The following is a 23,148-nucleotide window of genomic DNA, read 5'->3' on the forward strand; positions in this document are numbered from 1 at the left end:
CACCAGCTCTCCAGGGCTCACCACCCGTTCCCAGCGGGATGCGCAGTGCTGGCATCCCCCTTCCTCCCTCCCCAGGGATCCGCTGCACCGCAAGCGCTGACTCCTCGCTGCCACATCCCGTGTCCCTGCCAGGCCTGGGGGGACGCCTGCCGGGTCACCTCCTTATCCAGAGCAGGAACCAGACGGGGACTTTCCCTGCGGCAGCTCCAGGTGGTATCTGGGTGCCCAGACCTGCACACCACCCACAGGGACTTTTTCTGCTGTGACATCTCCATGTCCCTGTGCCACCTAACGCCGCTCCCTGCACGCTGCGTGGGCTGTTCTGCAGAACACACACATTTGGGGTCTTTGGCTCATTGTGGCTGATCGCCTTCCCGTTCAAAGGAGAACCTCCAGGCTGCTCCACAGCTGCCCAAGGACGCGTTGCGCTGGAGTTTTAGCTGTGGAGCTGATGCTCCAGTCCTAGCTGGGTCTGGCAGGGAAAAAAAATTATGTATATAGATATATATAAATGTTAAATATATAAATATATATACATGTACTCACATACCTACACGTCTAGAAGATGAAGCAGCCCAGCTTCTGCTGCTGTTGCCCCTCAGGTTCCTCACAGCCAGGGCAGTGAGAGGCACTAGGTCACCTCTGGGATGTGGTTCAGCTCAGGGCACGCACGGCGGTGATGCCAGCTCGCCGGGCTCAGCCGGAGGCCAGGGCCAGAGCTTTATGGCGATGCCCTCTCTGCTCACCCATGTGGACCTGGGCTCCAGCAGCAGCCGGGGCCAGAGGCGGCTGCGAGCCACCAGCCCGTGGTTGTTGGAGGCTCCGTGAGGACAGCACATCTGTGTAGCTGTGCAATCCTGCGCTCCAGCCAGGGAAACACCGACCTCTGGATGAACCTTTGCCTCCAGCATCCCTCGTCCCCTATCACCCATCAGCAGCCGAGCAGAGCCCTGAAAGCGGAAGGTGGCACCGGGGAGGAACCGCACCGTGCAAGAGCTCCAGCCCCTGGCACAGCCCCCGGCTCCCGCACCCGGGGAACCCCAGCCCTCTCCTCCCCGCACCCCCAATTGCTGGGCGCGGGTCTGCACAGCACGCCCGGCCGATTAAATCAGCTGAAAGTCCCTCGTTTTGATCAGGGACTGTTGCGGAGAATCCCTGGGCATTTGCATCCCAAGGCCGTGAACCCCCTTTGCAGGAGTGCCCGGCTGAGCGCCCGCACGCACCCAGGGGCTTTGCAAGGACCGGGTTGAGGGCAGAGCGAACCGCACGGCACGAAGGGGAGAGATTTGCTCCTGCAAATCACAGGGCATCCCACTGGCTCAGGATCCAGAGCGATAGAATCATGGAAGGGACCTCAAAGCCCATCCAGTCCCACTCCTGCCACGGGCAGAGACACCTCCCTCTGGATCAGGGGCTCCAAGCCCCATCCAACCTGGCCTTGAACCCCTCCAGGAGTGGGACATGTGACTTCTTGTCCATAAAGACACCCCGGAGGCTCTCTTGGAGAGGTCACCACAGGACCAGAGGGACGAGCAGCAGGACAGAGGCTTGGCAGAAGAGAGGATAAAGCCACTTGCCCAAGGTCACAGCCGTGCCATGGGGTGACAGAGCTTGCTGCCATCCTGGGTGATAAGGAAGCAGAAAAGCATCTGGTGATGTTCACACATCCAACCTGTAGTTCCTTCCTAACGAGCGGTGCCAGCGATGCTGTTTTCTGCACACTCGCCCCCACGAGGGGACCGGAGCCTCCACACCAGCAGCCGCAGCAGCTGCACAGCGAAGAGTCCCGAAAGAGGGAGACAGGCTTTGCTGCATCCCGTCGCGGAAGCGCAGTCAAAATACTTCCCACAGAAACTCCTGGTTTGGCTGGGGAAGGAAGTCCCGGCCAGGACAGCAAGATCAGGAAAAAGCTTTATTTGCAAAGAAAATATTGACAATTTACATAAACTTACATCCTAATTTATATACATTATGTATATTTTATATACAGGTAGTGTCTTGGAGAAAGATGTCGAAGGACAAAACAGCATCAGTACATCACCGTGCAGCTGAAACGGGTAATGGGGGCAGTCGGGTCTCTCTTCCCACAACTCCTCTCCTGTTACGCTTCTGTTGGGGACTCAGAAGCTTCCTCCTAGCCTGGGAGTGAACACGGTGTGGGGGGTGTCCAGCTCGTAGCTGGGGGCAGCCACGAAGCACAGCTGCAGTTGTCCCCTTCCCCCAAAGGTGGGGCCAGGATGGGAGATAGGGCAGGTGCCACCAGCCTGGAGCCAGTGGGAAGGGCTCTCCGTGCTCCACCTCTTACCGGGAAGAGGGGAAGCAACGTGGATGAGCCAATGCACTTAGCTCATCACCCTCCCAATCACAGAATCCTAGAATGGTTTGGGTTGGAAAGGACCTTAAAGCCCATCCAGTCCCACCCCTGCCATGGGAAAGGACACCTCCCACTGGATCAGGGGCTCCAAGCCCCATCCAACCTGGCCTTGAACCCCTCCAGGGATGGGGCAGCCACCCCTGCTCTGGGCAACCTGGGCCAGGGCTCCCCACCCTCATCATGAAGAAATTCCTCCTTATGTCTAATCTAAATCTCCCCCTCTCTGATTTAAAGCCAATGCAGTTCAGGTGCCCTTTTCTAAGCACGTGATGTTGGAAGTCCCTTGAAGGAGACAGTGGGTGGGAGGGAGACCACAACTGCTTACCTGGGTGAGAAAGGCACAGGAGGGAAGCAAGAGCCAGGTAGTTCAGGGTGGGGATGTAAAGCCCTTACTGAAGGGAATCCTTTCCTGAACGCAGCAGCTGAGCTGCCTTCCCTATAAATTGCCTCCCTAGAGAGGAGCTTGGGAGGAAGAGGGGTTTCAGGTGATGTGTTCTACACGGCTGCAGCTGGAGCCCAGCTGAAGGGCAGTAGAGCCAAGGCACGTGGGTAAAAGCAGAGCCAGCAAGTACCACCAGAGGAAGGCTGGCACCGGGGAACCCAGCAGTGACTGCTTTTTGTTCACTGTCCCGGACACACAGACGTTTGTCTATAAATGAAGCGCTTCCTTCTCAACCAGACTAAGAACTGAGATACATCAAAACTCAAAGACATCAGAGGGAAAGACTAGAGCAAGGCTCTTCCTGCTGGAGTTTGTTGAAGCCTCCCATACATAACCCCCTCACGCTCCTCTGAGTTCTTTCCAGGCCATTTCAGCTCCAGTTAAGGGGAAGAGGCACCAAAGACGGTGGGACAGCATCTGGAGAAGCATCATACAGAAGAAGCCACGCTCCAGCCCAGGTAACCTGCACTGTCACCCTTCATTAACGAGAACTTGCTGGTAGAGGCCAAAGGGTTTCAAGTATAAAGAGTCTCCATGGCGGCTACAGGACTGGTGATGGAGCCGCTCATCCCAGGGATGAACACGCCTCTCAGTAGCAAGGCCACCAGCAATCAGGTATTCCCTGCTCTCCATGTCCAACTCTGTGTATCCAAGCTGGCCCGCACCAAGCTCACGCTTTGGTGTAATACGAGCATCAGAAAAAGCCCGTAAGCACCTTCCACGGCTCACGCTGCGGGAGGCGAGACCCGCTCCCTTCTGCTCTCTTCCCGCATCCCAGCGAGGGAACAGCCACGCATGGGGCTCTGACAGAGAGAAGGGATTCTCCCTCTGCCCCCTCCTGCCACCATCAGGAGCAAATCACAGATCCTACCAGTGGGGGACAAGGAATGCAAACTCCATCCGCTGCGCTCTCTCCCGTTATTTATGCTTGCCCCTAAGTCTTGTTGTTCAGGCTTATTCTAAAGCAATTCTGTTAACGATTTGCTTAATGTTCTCACTATACACGGTTGTCCCGATTCATTCTTGTCAGAGGAACATGTCCTTCTTAATCCATTTTAAAGGAAATAAACCACAAAGACTAGTTAAGCGCCCTTAAGGCTCCTGCTAGCCCAACATGTTAAGGCTAGAAAAGAGAACATATTGAAAAAGAAATAGCAGGCAATTTTTCATGCAGTTATTTTACAAACTGCACGCCTCCTGTGAATAGCGAGGCTGTAGCCAAAGCTGGGTGCCCCCAAGAAATATTTATCTCCCAATAACTGCAATACTTGGCAAGTGAGATCACTCGCTATGGATGGGGAAAAGCCACGGAGCCAAGAACGCTTCAGGCAGGGCGGACCCTGCTCCAGCCAGATCAATCGCTGCAGCCCCGCGCTGAGCCCTCCGCGCCCACGTCCCTGCAGGTGACCACGGCCGAGCCACCTCTGCCTGGAGACGGAGCTCATCACCAAGACATCGGTTTGGGACTTGTCCCATTTGCTACACAGGCTGAAACTTCACTACTTTCTTCAGCTTTTAGAAAAAACATGTTCTGAAATGAAATCCAGTTAAAAAAAACACCCAGCACAACCAAGCGCAAACCAAGGCACGACACAAGAGAGCAATTAGCGCTTCAGCCTCTTCCTCAGCTCGAGCACATCTTATAGCTTTTGGTGGCCCCAGCTGAGGGGAGGTAATGAGAGAGAGTTGCTCAAGAAGCCAAAAGAAACAATAGCATCCCAGCTCTTCTCTTAGTCATCACAAATCGAGTTATGACTGGACTCAGCAGGGCTCGGAGAACAGAAAAAGTGGTGACTTCATGCTGGACCAGACTTAAATACAACTCTTCTGCTAGAGACTCCATCACCACTTATTGGAGTCTTTTAGGTAGAAGGGTGCCAAAAGGAAAAGGGTTGGGGGGAGGAAGGATAAAACCCACATCTAAAAGCAGGACAGTTGCTATTAAAACAGAAAAAAAAAAGTCCTGTTTGAATAATTTTATTCTTAAACATGACAAACTTCTTCAGAGTGTTTCCACAAGGACTCGTGTCTGCTCTATGCAGCTCGGTGAAGCCTGTAGAAATGTGTTCTGGTTTGCAAAATATTAATTAAAAAGACAAAAAACCCCAAAAAACAAAACCCCAACAAAACACAAATGGCTGGAACAGCAGCAGAACTTTAAGGCAGCCCCATTAGGGCAAGGTACACCTCTGGGGTTATGGCAGGAGCTGAAAGTAGCAGAGGCTCTGGACCCGGTAATTGGCATTTTCTCTGGGACTTGGGTGATTTCTGGAATGTGGAGGCAGTTTCCCATCTGCCAAGCCTGCTCTATTTCATATTCACCTTCCTCGCGCACTTAACTGCTTTTGCAGCCTGCTTCCAAGCTCTAGGTAGAGGCACTTCGCCACCTTTGCACTCCTGAGGATGAATGTAAACACCACCGACCCTGTCTTATTCACCTCCCTTTGCACCCCGTGGCCATTACACTTCCAACTGGGAAGGCAGAAAACCAGAACCCCCCCTTTCTTGCTTTCGTTAGCGTGCAGAAGCAGGACAATTTGGACTCGAGTCTGTCTTCTCCTGCTACCGCTTGGTATGCTCTTGCTAGTGCAACATAAAGCAGAGACCCACACCACTCTCCACAAGCCTCGTGTGAAGATCACAGAGCAGAATATCAGTGCAGTAATACTTGAAATACTGAGACAAGGCAGACACCACAGCCTTTCTTCCTCACAACGCTTCTTCAACTAGCTTTTTGATCCAAGTCTCCATGCAAGTCACAGAAGACAATTGTGCTTCCTGCGTTCACATATAGGAATAAATAGCTCTGGATCAGTTTTCTTTATGGCCGGATTACAGAACCCCCTGAAATACTGATACGCTTATGAACAGCAGCACTGTGCAGTTCTGTGAGTATCCTTGGACTCGCCAAGTTCATCTAGGACGCTGGTGCATCTCCTAGGCGTATGGCCCCAAAGAAAGTTGTGTGCTTGCTCATGTTGATGGAGATGTCAGCATGGACCATTTTCACAGCGATCTTCTGCCTGGCTTTGAGGAGGCAGACCCCAGCTGTGTAGCAGGTATTGAAGTTGGTCTTGCCGGTCTCAATACTCCGAGTGCATTGCAGAAAGGGCTTTTCGTCCACCACCACCTCATAGCTGGCAAAATCTGTGAAGTTTATGTAGTATACCTGATGTGAAGCAGGGAGAAGAAAGGTATTAGGGAGCATATTTGGGCACGTGGAAGAAGTCCACATCCCTTTCAGTGTCTACATATGTGTTCCCTCTGCTAACAATCCCTTCCTTGGCCCCAGGACACCTATACTCATGGGAGGTTGACTTGTTTGAGGCAGAAAGAACCCCAAGCCAGCCAAACATGAGGAAACTCTGTGTTCTAATTCATACTAACAACAAGCAGGCAAGCGTCTGTGGATCCACTTATCTAAGGCTGAGCTATGAATCCTTGCTTTGGACCCTGCTCATTACAGGAAGAATTACAAACCCGCACAAGCCTGGTTAAAAAATCCTGTGGACAACCCTATCTGCTACAAACAGCTTTTCATCCAACAGACAAACAGAAATACTTGAACTGAAGTCCTCTTTCACTTACCTGGCCAGTCCTGGTTTCTGGGTCCCATGAGCCTCCTTTAGGGTTGACATCAAAAATGCCCTAAGATGTACTGGGAGTTGCCTTCTTTGTAATTGGACTTGATGTGTTTTCAAAGGCATGAGCTATTACAGGGAAGACACTCTCCCAACCTCCACAGCTTGGAAGGAAATGACCTTACAGTGTGTGTACTGGTTTACCTCTCAGATCTAGCGCCTAAGTCCCCGTGACTCCGCTGCTCGTTATTTAACTGCCTCCCACGCACTGATTCTGAAGAACTGCAAGATGCATGAGAAAGACCTGTCCAAAGAGAACTTGGTTCCTGGGAGCTGCTTCTTCCCGACAGAAGAAAACCAGCCATTTTGGATGCATCTGCTAATTCTTCTTAGTCTACACCCTGACATCACAAGCCTGAGTCCTCTTTTACCTCGACTGGCTAGAAATGCCAAAGGCTTCCAGCAGTTGGCATTAAGCACCTGGGAAATGATTATAGTTTGGCCCATGTAGAGCTATTTTTCCTGTCCCCATCCAAACCAGACAGGTAACCGGATCTGGGGAAAAGCATCTGAGCCATTCATAACCCACTTTATCCAACTGAGTACAGTCCCAGTGGGGCTGCCACCTGAAGAGATGCAAATCATGAGCAGGAGGTAATATCAGAAGCCTAGAGCGAGGTGGGAGTTAGTTGTGGTTGCCACACATAAACCCTCTTGCCTTGCTAAAATCCTTCTCAGAACCTAGATGGTTTTTCAGCCCACAGGTGGTTGGACACTCTGCATGCTCTGGAAGGGCTGGGGAGAGCTCAGGACTCGTGCTCCGTGCAGCTCAGCAATTCTGTTCTGCGATTTGCAAGAAACTGAGAGCACTGCGTTGAATGACAGCCCATCACCTCCTGCATTTTATTTGCGTGGGGAGAGGAAATGATGTCTTAATAAGCTATCATAATACAAGAATTTATTACTTTGTCCAGCCCTTTTTACAGAAGCAGGTCTGCATATCCAAGGCCGGTACCAACTACAGCAGCAGCTGAGCCATCGCCCCGCGCCATGCGGTTGCTGGCACGTGGCGTGGGTCTCAAGCTACACGAGGGAGGTGGGTGCAAAATGGAGCGCCCTGGGCTGGAGTTTGGCCAAGGCACCCAAGGGGCCTGTGCTTACAAAGAGAGACACGGCTTCACCATGATCACGAGCTGCTGGGGTTCTGTGGGACCCTCGTTCTGCAAGGAGGTTTAGGTGGGCTGGCGAATGACCGCACAGCCAACGTGGAGGAGTAAGGAGGCGTTGGCGGCGTGTGGGATCTGGCTGGGCATCTGCGTGTGTGTTTCGGTAACTAATCTCTCGCCGCTGGTGTCACGGTGACACGTGTGACCTCGCACTTGGAAACTCTAACGTCTTCCTCCGACACACATCTAGAGCACGAAGGGGTTAAGAGCACACACAAGTTCTTGGCATTTGCTAGTTGTCTGGAGCCCTCTCGTGGTTCATGCAAGGCTTCCAATGGAACACAAGAATAGGAGTTAGGCCTAGGACCGTACTCACTTCTACCTGACTATAGATGAAGTATGTGCCGTCCACCAGTACCTCCAGCTCCCCACTGCGGGCATGCAGCTTAAACACCTTGGGGTTCATAGTGATGCGAGACCAGTCATTGAGGACTCCACCTGAAAGATCTCAGTATGAGAAAACGGCAGTCACTCAGTACCCGTCAGAATGAAAAGCGCAGGAGCACAGAAATACAGTGACATTGCAAGGTTTCATACACAACGGCTGGCACAGGCTCAACTTGAAAAGTCAAGTAACTCGGTAAGAAAATCCCAAAATTAACAGTTTGGATTCCTCTCTAACCACACCATCACTTGCTGGTGGATGTTCATTTTGTTCAGAGCACAGCACAACTGGTTTACATCCCTACTGTCCTCATCAAGAGTAGTTCTCACCCTCGAACACCCGTGTACGGCCTTTGTACCACACCACATTCGCCCCAGCACTGGATACAGACAAGCTTGCCTCCTCCTGACACTAAATTCAGCTTATTATCATATTTAAGTGTTTTACTGGTCTGAAAACCCGTTCCCAGTATCACCCCCACTCCAGAGCAAAGACACTCCGGCACAGGCAAATCTAGGCGAGTACTGTAGGGTGTTTGCTAAGTTTTCCCAACTCACCAGAGGCCAGGGGCTGATGTTTCACACTGCTTTTGCATGTTCAGCCACAGATCACAAATGAATTATCACAGCTGTGATTAGAAAAGCATTTCTACAACTCAGACCCCAAGCACCCCCCTGAAAAGTATCTGTTTGTGGCCCTTGTAAGAGCTTTATTCCTGGTGACTTCCCTGGCATCACGGAAAAAACTCTACAGCAGAGGCAGGACCAGGATCGAGCTCTCCCAGAAAGATCCTCAGCTGACATTACCCAGCCCCGAGACCATTAAATCCCTTCCTCTACTTTCCATGTCACTCATTCCTCTCCCCACACCTCTGCCCAGTGGCCACACTAAGGACACTGAGCTGTCACGGTACAGCCTTCACCCTCATCTTAAAGCTTGGGATCATCCCTAGAAGAAAACCAGTCCTTATAGCAAAAGAGGGACGAGTATTATGGAAAAAGTCACGTGCAACTACAGACTGAACCATCTCTCAGGGCTCGTATGTGCATGGAGGCCAACTTAGGATTACACAATCAATTTAATTCTGGTATTCCTTGACTTTGACATTCTTGACTCTGTAACTAGCATTATTTTAACAAACACCTTGTCATTATATTTCCTAGGGTCTTAAAAAGCCAAAATAACAAGCAAATATGAAATTGCATCACATCACAACACACCATCCCCTGACTGGGGTCCTCAGCAGGGTCAGGGGTTCATAGATCCACCACCCAGTCCTCTGGCACTGGAGCCAGTGGAATAATGACCAATGTGAGTAGAGCTCTGCTCTCTGGATGGGCCAACAGGCAGGTCCAGAGGATACATCAGTCTCTGTAGGTGCCTTGTTTGGTCAAATACAACTCTCTTCAGCCCAGTCTTCATCTGTTCCCCGTCCCCAGTGGCAAAGGAGCCAGGCTGCGCTTTCTGCTGGCTGCCAGCTGGACAGCATTAACGGCTCGCAGCGTCGGATTGTTCCCAAGCAGCAGGGAAGTACACTCACAGGGCAATTCCCACTCTTAGAGAAAAGTGTACACTTTGTAAACATACAGCCTTCTCACTAATAAAGGGGTAATTACTTTCTGAACGCAAGCAAACCAGCATCTCTTCCCTTGTATTGTTCCTAGGAACAGCCAGGTTCCTTTCTGTGTCAGGGAGCTTTCCCCCACCCTGCTGTAACCACTCCCTAACCAAAAGAAATTTCAGCTCCCGTCTGCTGAAAGAGAGAAATCACCTTCCAACGAGAGTGTTGGGCAGCCCCCCTGTCCCACGTGCGGGGCAGGAGTTGGCAGCCGGGGGTCCTGCAGCCCTGTCCTGGCTGCACCAACCCGTGGGAGCTGCAGCCTTCTGGGTCTGGGATGGGGTTTATGCACCAGGGCTGCTGCCCGTGCTCCTCGGGGACCTGCCCATGGTGACTCAGGCTGGGGACAAGACAACCAGCTCCGCTCTGGTCCAACCAGCCATGGCAAGCAGGGAGGCAGCAGCTAATGAATGAGAGCCAGCTGTTGGCAAGAGGAGCAGGAACTCAAGCAGAAAGAGGGATCCATGGAGGAAGGAGGAGAGCAAGGAGCTGCTTGTGGACGTGAAACGGCTCAGCAGGACTGAAGCTTCAAGACTGAAAGGCTGAAGGGCTGTCAGTTGGGGGTAAAGATGCTCAAGGGACAGTGGAGCCTGCATGTGTGCATGCTTGCAGCATAACATGGGAGGAGATGGTGGCTGTGCCACTCACACTACAGCTGGGCCTCCCCCCTGCCATAAATCATAGAATTATAGAATGGTTTTGGTTGGAAAAGACCTTTAAGATCATCGACTCCAACCATTGATCCAGCCCTGCTAAGTCCATCATCAGACCATGTCCCCCAAGTATGACTTTTACTCATCTTCTAAACCCCTCCAGGGCTGGAGACTCAACCACCTCCCTGGGGAGCCTCTGCCAGTGCTTGACAACCCTTTCAGGAATGAAGTTCATCCTAATACCCAAAATAAATCTCCCCTGGTGCATCTTGAGGCCAAATTACTGGGAAAACTGGAGGAAAACACAGGCTAACAGGGCTGAGACAGGAAAAGGATACACTGAGGGCTTAAAATAGAGAAAGAAGGGAAAGAAGGCTGGCCATGGAGGGGCTGAGGAAATCTGATACGACAGCAGGTTGGAGGAGGCACATCGTGTATCTGGAGGGCAAGGAGAAGGGAGATTCAGCAGGACAGAATTACTGGAAAGCACAAGACAGAGATAATCTGGGAGACAAACAGGAGAGCAGGAGAAATGGGGATGGAGACTCAACAGCAAGGCAAAGCAGAGCACTGTGGAGGGAGGCCAACAGCAGGGATCACCAGGGACCCAAGATACAGGATGGACTCAGGACCAGGGACGAGGCTACGGGAGCAGGACAGGGTCTTTTCAGTAACTGCCAATATCATGAGATCCTTACCATTTTTCACTTGGATTGCAGAGCCTTGGCCTTGGAGGTGAACCACCGCTGGCTGCAAAGGAGATCACAGACATTTACCATTAATGGGAATCACTGCGTCATTTTATCATCACTTAACACACTCCACAGCCCTGGTGACCAGTATAGAGGTACGACAGCACCCCAAGATCATCAGTGCTTTTCAGAAATGAAGAAGGACAATCAGAGCAGCTGACACCACCATGTTTAAGCACTGGAGAAGAGGTGAGAGGCCCAAGCCAGATTAACCAGGCTTTCTTTTTACAGAATCACAGAATGGTTTCTGTTGGAAAAGACCTTTAAGATCATCGAGTCCATCCATCGACCCTGCCCTGCTAAGTCCACCATTAGACTATGCCCCCAAGTACAACATCTACTCGTCTCTTAAGCACCTCCAGGGATGGGGACCCAATCCCCTCCCGGGGAGGGAGCTCGGGCAGTCTCTCTGTGTAGCTATGATTTAGCAGGGAAGGAAGGAGTGGGTTTCTCAGAGCTATACCATCGCACACAACATTAGCAAACGCAGCTGGTAATGTTTACAAAAATCCAGCCAAAGGTGGGTTTTTTACTCTTCAAAGATCAACCAACCTGAGTATCTCTGGAGCCAGCCTTGTCCGTGGCACCTGGAAATAAACCAATTTCACATAATTGAAGGGGAAGCTTGAAAGAGCTGCAGTAAATATTCCTATAACTACAACTTCTCTTACCCCACAGTAATCATTAAACCCCCATTTTTAAAAGGAAGAAGACAGTAACAGCGCTATCACAGAATCACACAGAATAAGCAGGTTGGAAGAGACCCACCGGATCATCGAGTCCAACCGTTCCCATCAAACACTAAACCATATCCCTCAGCACCTCATCCACCCGTGCCTTAAACACCTCCAGGGAAGGTGACTCAACCACCTCCCTGGGCAGCTGCTATGGGGTGCAGCTAAATGCTAAAGGTACATAGACAAGAAAGATTCACCCTGCTTCTCCCCATTTTATGCCTACATTTCTGTCTAACACAAATAACAGCGTTATTCAACCAGTTTCCACCAGAAGGAAAAATTGCACAACCCTTTTCCTGATCGGTAGTGCCAGTAAAGCCTCTTGGCTGTGAAGATCACAAATTCCACTCAGCAGTAACTCAGGTCATTCATTGCATTCAAGCTCCAGGCTGAAATTTCTTTTTTCCAAGAGCCCTTCAGTGGGATGCTTCAGAGCAACTGAGGCTCTGCAGGTCTTTGCTGCTTGCTCTTTCTCTGCATCCTCTTCAGACAGACACCACCTCACCCCTGGCATCGCACCCGACACCCCCACTGCCAGGCTCCCCCCACTCCCCTAATCCCACCACACTGGGACCCTACACTGTCCTCAGATGGAATCCTGAAGCTTTATTTATTTGTAGAGCAGCGATGCCACTGTGGCATCTCCTGCGTCCCCCCAGCGTGCGAGGGCTCTGAGCAGAGGGGGGCACAAACCAGTTACCTGAGGGACCCTGCAGTCCAGGTGGACCCTGAGGGCCTGGAGGGCCAGGGGGGCCGGGAGGTCCCATGACAGTTGTGCCGGGAATCCCAGGGATGCCGGGAATGCCAGGAGGGCCCTGAGGCCCAGGAGGACCTGGTGGCCCTTGGGGACCATTGGGCCCTGGAGGACCAGCCTTTTTACCTGAAAAATAGAAAGTCAAATGTTAGTTTCTTCACAGACTGAGTACGAGATGGTCTTTTACCTACAGGAAAGCCCTGGGAACAAGGAAAGCAGATTGGGGATGGCTTGCTGCTGGTTGGAGCTGGGGTCCCACAGCTCTGCACCACGAGGACAACGCTGCTGGCAGGGCCGAAGCTGGACATCATTCTGCATGCTCCTCCCAGCATACGTAATTAGATTTAAATGAGGCACAGCGACCAAGAGGTGAAGGCTCAGACGGTCTCTGCTCCAGGTTTCTGGCTGCAGCCGTGTCCTGGCAGCTGGGAGGTCCCACAGCCCCCAACGGCAACGTCCCCGAGAGCTGGACAAGCTTAGGATGCTCACTTTGACCGACGGCGCAATGTGGTGCTGTGAAAGTTGGAGGATCCATAGCTGAGAGGAGCTGCTCTGCAGTTTCTGCTCTCCGTTTTCGGACGGAATTGGTTGCAATCGCTTCTACCTGCTGTACGTGCGACAGCACATCACCCCACGGCTTGGACTCTTGTCCGAGGGTGAGCGGTGCCTCCAGAGGGCAGTTCAGAGCTGAAGCAGTGCAGAGCGGAACCTCAGCTCCTCTTCATCTTCATCGCCCGCTTCCATGACTTTGGATGGAGGGGTAAGGGAAAGACCAGTCCATTTGGGAGGATGGAAGCCCTGAGGAATTGCCATGATCCTCAAACACATCTCATCATTCGTTTCCGGGAAAAGAAGCTGCACAACCATGTAAGCAAAGACTCAGGCACACACAGAGCAGCTGAAATCCCACCTGCAAGAAAAGCCTCATCCGCGCTCTCCTGATTTTCCAGATCCCTGATAGAAATTACGTTCTTTTGATGTAGTTTTTAAAAAGCAACTTTGGAACAGCCTTTATGCCAAAGAGCTTCATTAATTCAGCAAAATTGCCTCAATTGCTGAAACAAAGCCTGCTCTAGGACGGAATTAAAAACTTCTTTAGGTGACAGGAGCAGTTAGGATATGAAATAATGGATAGTGGAATGGTTTCTGAGCACATTTATGTACTTGTTTCTCTACTAAATACCCATCTTTGCCACAGAACAGAACTATAAGGAAAACCCCATCTATTTTAGGTAGCAGAGAGGTGGGAATCTCCAAATGTCATAGAACCACAAAATCATAGAATCATAGAATAACCAGGTTGGAAGAGACCCACCAGATCATCGAGTCCAACCATTCCTATTAAACACTAAACCATGTCCCCCAGCACCTCCACATGGAAACCAGAGTAGGACAACTGTGCGGTTCAGTTTCAATGTGCAGTAAATGAAGTCAAAGTAAGCACGGGTGATTAAAGTAATACTGGCATCCTACAGCCATGGGACAAAGGCTAAGGGTAGAAATCACTTGCCACAGTGAGTGAGAGGGGATGTGAGTTGGGAATCCTGCTGCTGTCACTCCCGGCTTTCCTTCCCACGAGGGATACGCGTTACAGCTGCTTTAACTGATCTGCCTCAGAAATCTGCTTTGCTACTAAATAAGCTGCCAGTTTGGCAGTCAAACAATTGCACATAACTCTGATGCCGCACAGGGACACTTATTTTCTGTGCATTCCTGCTCTTTCAAGCAATTTCAGCTACTTTTCTGCACTGATGGAATCACACACACAGAATCACAGAATGCCAGGCTGGAAGAGACCTCAAGGATCATCTGGTCCAACCTTCCTTGGCAAAAGCACAGTCTAGACAAGATGGCCCAGCACCCACCCAGCTGAATCTTCAGAGAGGCACTGCTGGGGAATCCACCACTGCCACCAGGAGATTATTCCAATGGCTGATTCTTCACATTTAGTATTTTTTTCCTCAGTTTATCTTGTGACCAAGGGGACCCCAGCTCTCCAGGGAGGGTCCCAGCATTCCAAGTCTCCGTCTTTACCCACGCACACTAGGCAGGCTCCACAACTCAAAGCAGGGAGAACCAGGATGGTTTCCTTAATCACCGTTTACATGCTGGTTCCACGACAGTTCGCCAAACAATACACTCTAATTCTAAACAAAATTAAATGTGACAATACCATAAAATTAAACTATTTTATACAGCGCTCCAGCTGTATGTAATACAGCTCCACGCCATCCCCTGCTACTGCAGAAACACTGTGAACCCCACAGCCATCACTTGCGATTAGCGTGGCTGATTTAACACCGGTTTCGAGGCTCGGGGTTTTGTTAGGACAAACTTGTCAAGCATAATATGTTACACTGCTTTTCAGGGTAAATATATCCCAATTTTCTAACTGTGATGGGATGTGCAATTACAGCAGAACAGAAAGACAGTGTTCAGCCACTCGTGCAGCCGCAGGTGATGATGGAGGGCAAGGAGCCCCGGCCACGCGCCGGCACACACGGAGAGGACACAGCAAGGTGCTGAACCGCTAACTTCCCTCTTAATTAAACGCTCATTAGCTACAATAGCAGAGAGCTGACACTGAAGCTGTTCACGCTGCGCAGGCTTGGCCCTGAGCACACGCTGCACGAGCCCCGCGATGCCCTGAGCTCCCTGGGCTTCAGAGGCAGTTGCACATGGTGTTTGCATTTCTAGTAACCTACAGCACATTGTGAGCATGCAGCACCACAGCTCTTAAAACGTGCACAGAAGGATTTGGGTGGTTACGAGCAGCAAAAATGGGCTGAAATGGGTTCCCTGAAATGGGGGAACTCAGACCTTTTGACTCGCTCAGGTAGAAAAGAAGCGAGTGACCGTGAGGAACCCCACACAAACAGGGACGGCGTTGGACCTCCAGGCTGACTCCCAAATAACCCACCTCACAACTCATTGACAGGGGTTTTCAAACACACCCGATTACCAGTTGCAACCAGCTTGAGGGACATAAGCAAGTCAGACCAAACACCCAGACAGTCCAGAGCTCAGAACAGACACAGAAAATCCTACTTTGGTGGTTAATACACACCCAGAAGCGAGATGCAGAGCGTATCCGCACTGAGTTCGGTGGCTCTGAAGGAGACCACAACCTGCAGCAAGTCCTTGGAGGGCCGAGATGAAAGCTAAAGTTCTGGCAGAGATGGTCTGGCAAACAGCAAGCAGCTCCCAGTAGCTGGTACGTGACTCAATTCCACTCAACTGTTTAATTCTACCATCTTTGGAATGACTTCTATACAATGGAATTAACTTCCTTGAGCTTTTAAGGAGGGCCTTAGTGAGCACGGATGCTCCCCTGCTGACAGGTCCCACAGTCCTACCATGGGAGCAGCTGGGTTGTGGGACCACGCACCACGTTAACCCCTGCCCTTCCTGGAGAAGAGAACCTGTGCTTTCTCCTTGATGCTGGCTAAAGAGAATTCATAGCCAGGCAACACAGGCACAGAAAGGAAAATGAAATTAAAACTCAAAACTTACCCTTTTTCTTGTTTTTCACTGAACTTGGACCTACAAAGGAAAAGAAGAAAACTCGTGAAATTCAGCGATCATCTCATTGTAGAAAATCCCCAACAACACCCACTGACCCAGAGGGGGAAGAGAACTGGCAACAAAACCAGAAAGCTGAAGGAGTAGAGTTCTCTGTTTTGTACAAACCACTGCTGTGAAGCTATAACAACTTTACTGGCACCCAGATCTGCTTCACCCTCCCTCAAACCAGCAACACACGACTGGTACAACACCAGCAGGAGCAGGGACAGGATTGTCCCCTGGACTCAGCACAGGGGAGGCCACATCTCAAATCTTGGGTTCACAGTCTTGGGCCCCTCACTACAAGAAGGACATTGAGGGGCTGGAGCGTGTCTGGTGAAGGGAAATGGAGCTGGGGAAGGGGCTGGAGAACAAGGGTTGCAGAGAGTGACTGAGGGACCTGGGGCTCTTTAGCCTGGAGAAAAGGAGGCTGAGGGGAGACCTCATTGCTCTCTGCAGCTCCTGGAAAGCTGGAGCAAGGTGGGTGCTGGTTTCTTCTCCCAAGCAACAAGTGATAGATCTCAAGTTGTTCCAGGGGAGGTTTAGATTACACATCAGGAAAAATTTCTTTACTGAAAGGGTGGTGAAGCCCTGGCAGAGGCTGCCCAGGGCAGTGGTGGAGTCTCCATCCCTGGAGAGGTTCAAAAAGTGAGCGCCCGTGGCATTTCAGGACATGGTTCAGTCACCACAGTGGGGTTGGACTGGATGAGCTTAGAGGGCTTTTCCAACCTTAATGATTCTGTGATTCTGTGAACACTCTTCAGAATTTTGTTCAGAGATCTGCCACACAGATCCCCTGAAGATGCTTAAAGCAGCACAGCTTGTGTTCAGAGAGCAGAAACCCTGAGATTCAGCAGAAACCACTTAAAACCACGATCCCCACACAGCAGATTATTTTCCAAGTGGACAAGGGATGCATTTGTGGTCTATGCAGCCATAAGTGAATTTTCTCTGCTAGCTTGAAATTGCCAAGCTTAACATTTAAAGCCGACACATTTCACTTCCTGATGAGGACAAGTCAGAAGAAAGTTAGCGTGACTCAGCTCTCATTTGAGAGCAGCAACCCAAATACTTGTGAGCCAAATTGTTTGAAGATAATAAAATACTAAAAAAAGCCCAAAAGCAAAGGATTAGTATGAACTGGGTTATTCAAACAATAGGAATACAGCCTCCCTCGCAAGAGCTGAGAATATTTATAGTGAGGCTGAGAAACTACATGACTTTTTGAGCAGAAGCTGAAGCATGAAACATGTTCCATTGCTTCCTCAAAAATTCATCAGGGATGGGAATGATCTGCAAAAATCCCTGAATATTGCCTCACCGCACATCACTGAAATCCCTCTAAAATCTGGGTTTAAACACACATCGAGGATTGCAGTCACCTTTAACCGAGACGCGCTTATAATGAATGGAAGGTAATGAGGTTGCTTTGAGTCAGCGCTTCTAGAGAAAGACAAATGACCAATTAGTACAGAAATGCCACATTCCCGTGGCTAAAGGGAAAAAAAAAATAGCCGGCAACCTTACCAATGCCTTTTCAACAGGAATATTAATTTGCTGACATTATACTACAACATACGTTATACGGGTTGCCCAGAGCAGGGGTGGCTGCCCCATCCCTGGAGGGGTTCAAGGCCAGGCTGGATGGGGCTTGGAGCCCCTGATCCAGTGGGAGGTGTCCCTGCCCATGGCAAGGGTGGGACTGGATGGGCTTTAAGGTCCCTTACAACTCAAACCATTACCTGATTCTATGATTCCATGATTTTATACTGTTGGGTCATGGGACAGTTATGGCATTACCTAATTTATTATTCCAGCTAATATACTACTCTTTACTAATCCATATGTTCACACTTAGATAGGACAACACATCAGTCCCACTCTCTTGCCAGGGAGCCACCCTGAAGCCAACCAGCAGGTCCACCACCAGCAGATGAACTGCAAAACCATCAATGTTTGGCAAATGCCAACTCCTCTTTCTGCATTTCATAGAATCATAGAATAGAATCATAGAACAACCAGGTTGGAAGAGACCCACCGGATCATCGAGTCCAACCATTCCTATCAAACACTAAACCATGTCCCTCAGCACCTTGTCCACCCGTGCCTTAAACACCTCCAGGGAAGGGGACTCAACCCCCTCCCTGGGCAGCCTGTTCCAGTGCCCAATGACCCTTTCTGTGAAGAATTTTCCTGAGCCCCCATAAAGCTGAATGAGCCGCGATCGTGCCAGCCATCTCCACCAGCCCTCGTCTTCGCCACCAGCTAGTTAATAACGTTTTCAGTGCAGAGGGAAAAACTGTCTAGGGGACATAATTTAAAAAAACAAACCCAACCCAGCCCAGCAAGCAAAATGCAAGGGCTGCGTCTGTGTCTCTGCAGACCTCGGAGTCACGAGAGTTTATTTCATGTTATATATATCACACCATTAGCGCTATAACCAGAGTGAAAGTACAAATAGCTGCGGCAAGCCAAACACATTTGAGATGGATGGAACCAATTAGCTTCAAAGATGAATGGGAGGAATGAGAACCACATGCGATGTCAATGTTCGCAGTCTATATTACAACACACGCATCTGTTCCAGGCACGGCAGAGAGAGATGTTACGGCTGTGGAAGTGAATCTTTTGACAAACACAAAAATACTTCTGACATGAAAAAACCCCAATATTATTAGCCTTGGGAGCTTCTGAGTCGCTGGAGTTTGCATCTGTGTGTCTCCCAATAGGAGGAGGTGGATAATTTAATCGTAGCAGGGAGCCCTAAGGTTCATCTGATACACCAGAAGATGGAATTTTCCTAATTATTGCTCAAAATGGTAAACTCATCAGATCTTTCCCAATTGAGTCTAAACTGGTAACAGTCTCTTAGCAACTCTAGAGCAGCTTCCAGTACTGAGAGAGGCTCCAGGAAAGCTGGGAAGGGACTTTTTATAAGGGCCTGGAGTGATGGGATGAGGGGCAATGGCTTTAAATTGGAAGGGGAAAGGCCTAGATTAGACTTTGGGAAGAAATTCTTCCCATTCCTGGGGGTGTTCAAGGCCAGGATGGATGGTGTCTTGAGCCCCATGATCCAGTGGGAGGTGTCCCTGCCCACGGCAGGGGTTGGGACTGGATGGGCTTCGAGGCTCCATCCAACTCAAACCATTCTATGATTCTAATACCACCTCTGTTCCTCGTGAATTCCTTAAAGTATCTGGTATGAACTTGCTAGAGATCAAGCTCGTGATCTTGTCTGCTGGTATTCTACATGACAGCTTCTCAAGCATTGCTACTTTTCTCCATATGTGCTTGCACTTGACTTCTGTCCTTCTTCCTACCAATCCCACCTACCTCCCCACCTCCTTTCCGCATGCTGCCCGCTCATGTTTGAGGTCAGACCAGAGCCCAGACCTAGGGAAATCCACCCCCTTCTACATTTCCTGTCTTTCATCTGAAATTAAATTTATGCTTAGGCTCTAATCCGTCCTCGAAGGAGCCGTCAGCTCTATTCAACCCTTCATTTGAGCTTTGCTTTGCAGAAGAAGGGAGGCTGACAGGAACTGTTAATGCAGAAGAGAACTGGGGTATCAGAGAAGACAGGCTGGACAGCTGTGAAGGATATAGTAAAAAGCACAGGATGAGATTCAGTCATACGAAATGCATAGTCCTATAAATTATATAAGCATAGGGAACAATAAAGTTTTCTGCTGGATGGTGAAGCTCCTCAGATGGAGCTGTGGAGGACACAGCCTGCTGTCACACAGCCAGGAAAGGCAGAATCGCAATCCTAAAACAAAGCAGTGGAAATGTGTCCAGCAGACGTGGGGCAACGCTGGTGGGGCTGAAAATCCTGGGAGTAATGCAGTCCATCCTGATCATCTACATAAAGATGAACTTAAATGAGGACAATTTCACACAAGGGCTCCTGGGCAGGTCAAGAAGTGGTCAAGCACTGCTCACCTATTGGCTGTCAATGCTAGGAATGGGATGAGGGCACCACCAGGGAATAAGAAGGCTTCTAACCTCCAGAAGGAGTAGGACAGGTTTAGAAGAGGTCTTCTGGCTCACAGCGAGCCCTCTGACATCACAGGTCACTGCTTACAAGTCCATCAAAAGTTCATCAGTGCCTTCGGGAAGTGGTGAGGTTAGTTTTTGCCTAGCTACTAAAGCCACAGCTACTAAGGTACGAAGCAGCCACTACCCTGACTTGAGACCTCTAAGCCAGCTACCTGATCTATAATCTCTTCCATTGTTATTTCCTGCAGGGAAAGCTCACTGGCTCCTGCTCTAATAACTCAGCTCCATCACCTGCCAGTCGAGTTTCTCATCACAGGACAGGATTTCCCCAGCAAAGGTGTTTGAGCAGCAACACTGCCTGCTGGGCTTTTGAAGACCCTGGCTTTGCATGGCACGTGAGACCTAGACTTCTCCAAAAGCTTATTTTCCACATCTGTGGGGAGAAAAGGGGATAATAACAGAAAAGGAGGAAACAGAAAGCCAGCAAGAGCAGTGAACTTTGAGAGAAGGGTACAAGCAGGAGAAGACAGCTCTATATGATAACAACCCCACGCAAAGAACAGCCGCTCTGGAAGCCTTCTCCTCACAGAGCCATCCAGCCGGGCATCTGCAAAGAGAAAGCTCCGAGCAATGCCAGTCCCTTCTAGCACTATGGCCACGGGCTTTAGTGATGAGCCAGTTGAGATACAAGCTACTCACTTAAGAAAATAATTGCAATCGATGAGGCCTTTGTTGTGTAAACCCACAGCTGTGGCCCAGCAAGCAGCAGAAGACATCTAACCATGCTTCAGGGAGCAGGTTCTTGCCCCCAGCTCCTGCAGCCCCAGCATCTGCTGGATCATTTCTAAGGGCTTCAGAAAAAATAAAACAGATGGCGATGCAACTCAAGGATATTACATATGACATGTTTTCTCTTATAAAGATTAATAGTTTACTTTCTCCCCCCTTGATTTTTCTTTCTGCACGCTACACGCTGCTGTGATTTACTATAAATACAGAAATATCCAAAACTTCTTTAGGACATATGCTGATATAAATTGTTCATTTAAAAAACCCTGCATTCCCTTATTAGTTGTGTGTGTGGATTAACAAGAAATAGTTTAAATTCCTGCAAAACAGTTCAAACTGGTTTTACCAATGGGAACAGAACTTTGTAATCACGCTTATTTATGTAAAATCCATCCAAAGTTGATCACTACAGAAATCGGTCAAACAAAGGATCGGCACCCAGGAGCTGAGATATCGCTAATTCTCAGTTGCCAAGAGCAGAACTAAGTCAACAAGTGCCACCACCACTCTAGAAGCATCCACATCCAATTCAGAACAAAGGCACCTACCGATGTCTTCAAGGTGTTCAACCAGTTTCAGAAGGCGCGCTGCAGGAGTCACCGTGTCCTCTACAGCCTGTGCCAACCCATTGGAAAAGAGAGTGGATGGGAGACTTTATCACTATCTACAACTAACTGAAAGGAGGCTGGAGTGAGGTGGGTGCTGGTCTCTTCTCCCAAGTGACAGGCGATAGGAGGAGAGGGAATGTCCTTAAGCTGGGCCAGGGCAGGTTCAGATTGGACATCAGGAAAAATTTCTTCACCGAAAGGGTTCTCAGGCACTGGGAGAGGCTGCCAGGGAAGTGGTGGAGTCACCATCCCTGGAAAGGTTTAAAAGACAGGCAGATGAGGTGCTCAGGGATATGGCTTAGTAGCAGACAGGTACAGTTGGACTTGAAGATCTCTTTTCCAACCAAATGATTCTATGCTTCTATGATTATTAAGGCTCCCTTGTCTATTTGCCTAGCTCTAAGTCACCATGCTATAACATCAATCTGCTTATCTAAGCGTGACTCTGCTTTGGGGAATGTGTAAGACTGGACAATACAACCAAGCCATCTCCATATTGTCATCATTGCTCTGTCTTTGAGAAATAAGAGCCTGGAGGTACTGAGAAGTCATCCTCATCCCAGGTTACAAACAGAATCAGAGACAAAATCTGGGTGATTAATGAGATGTTAGCTTCTCCCAGAAAAACCACATCGCTTCTCACTCATGCATAACATAAGCATAAGGTGACCCAAAATCATCAAGTCCACAGCTACTTTCAAGTTGAACATCTAATTTTGAAGATGAAAACAGAAGCAGGGTACTCTGTAAGTCTTATCTAACATGCACATTTTCAAAACTATATTGCCTTTGTGCACTAAAAAAAGAACATGCAGCTTTTTCTTTGAAGTACGAGCTTCTGGCTGTAGTTGGAAGAAGAATATTAGGTTTAATGATCACTATTGTCAACAGCTATGGAAATTTGTGTAAAGTATTTTTCCAGCCCCTGCTAACCATCTGGTTTAACAAAGAGACCACTTGCTAAATCTCAGACAAAGCACTGAATACTGCCCAAATCCACCAGTAACTTCTGGAGAATAGATAGCTAACAGGATTTGAAATGAGCTCCTGGACATTAGTTGGGATACCATTATTGATGGAGGAGAAACAGAAGCCGAGCACAACAACCAGGCTCTGCAGTCCAGCAGATGAGGGTCACAGGACTCAGGTCCTGTGAACCGTTTAACCCAACAACGCAGTGTGTTTCCATCTGTTGCAGAAAGCTCTGACCACCAAGTACCCTCCAGCCATGAAAAGATTCCACCTCTCCAGGAAGGAAGCTCTCTGCCACTTGGAGCTTCCTAACAAAAGAGGGTCAAAGCAGCAATTAAAATGTTATCGTTCTTGACCCATGCCTGAGAATTAAATGGTCCTGCCAACTTTCACAGACAAGAAGATCAGAAGGAATCGTTACGATGATCAGGTATTAAAGAAATCCTACCTGTTAAGGCTCCCATCAATCCCTCTGTCTCTATCTGACTAAAAGTGGAGGGGGTGGAATGAAAAGCTCAAGTGTCCCTTGAGATTTCAAGTGATGAGGAATCTTCTGCCTTCTTTGATGTGAGTTGTTCCAATGAATAAGATCAAAGAACTCCACCTTAGTCAAAACTCCAAAATTCAGGTTGCAGATCTGGTGTAGTGACATTGGCTTCATTCACACAGGTACGAGATACGTAAGGCTTTGCAA

The 23,148-nt window shown here is 49.4% G+C and overlaps 1 protein-coding gene across 4 annotated transcripts in view; it reads right to left on the reverse strand.

The window, feature by feature from the left end:
* Nucleotides 1–1,899: 1,899 nt before the first annotated feature.
* Nucleotides 1,900–23,148, reverse strand: part of EDA (ectodysplasin A) — a 76,853-nt gene continuing 55,604 nt past the window's right edge. Inside the window, exons 3-8 of one of the 4 annotated variants that reach the window (XM_069867723.1) lie at nucleotides 16,036–16,065; nucleotides 12,469–12,648; nucleotides 11,584–11,618; nucleotides 10,978–11,029; nucleotides 7,946–8,061; nucleotides 1,900–5,985 (exon numbers count right to left, since the gene is read on the reverse strand). In XM_069867723.1, coding sequence (XP_069723824.1) covers nucleotides 5,734–5,985; nucleotides 7,946–8,061; nucleotides 10,978–11,029; nucleotides 11,584–11,618; nucleotides 12,469–12,648; nucleotides 16,036–16,065 — 665 coding nt within the window. In that variant the 3' untranslated portion in view covers nucleotides 1,900–5,733. Of the gene's footprint in view, nucleotides 5,986–7,939; nucleotides 8,071–10,977; nucleotides 11,030–11,583; nucleotides 11,619–12,468; nucleotides 12,649–16,035; nucleotides 16,066–23,148 lie in introns of all 4 variants that reach the window. The other 3 variants (XM_069867722.1, XM_069867720.1, XM_069867721.1) reach the window with 3 other exon arrangements.

The sequence above is a fragment of the Phaenicophaeus curvirostris genome, chromosome 13 (assembly GCF_032191515.1).
Source record: "Phaenicophaeus curvirostris isolate KB17595 chromosome 13, BPBGC_Pcur_1.0, whole genome shotgun sequence".
Classification (NCBI taxonomy): Eukaryota; Metazoa; Chordata; class Aves; order Cuculiformes; family Cuculidae; genus Phaenicophaeus; species Phaenicophaeus curvirostris.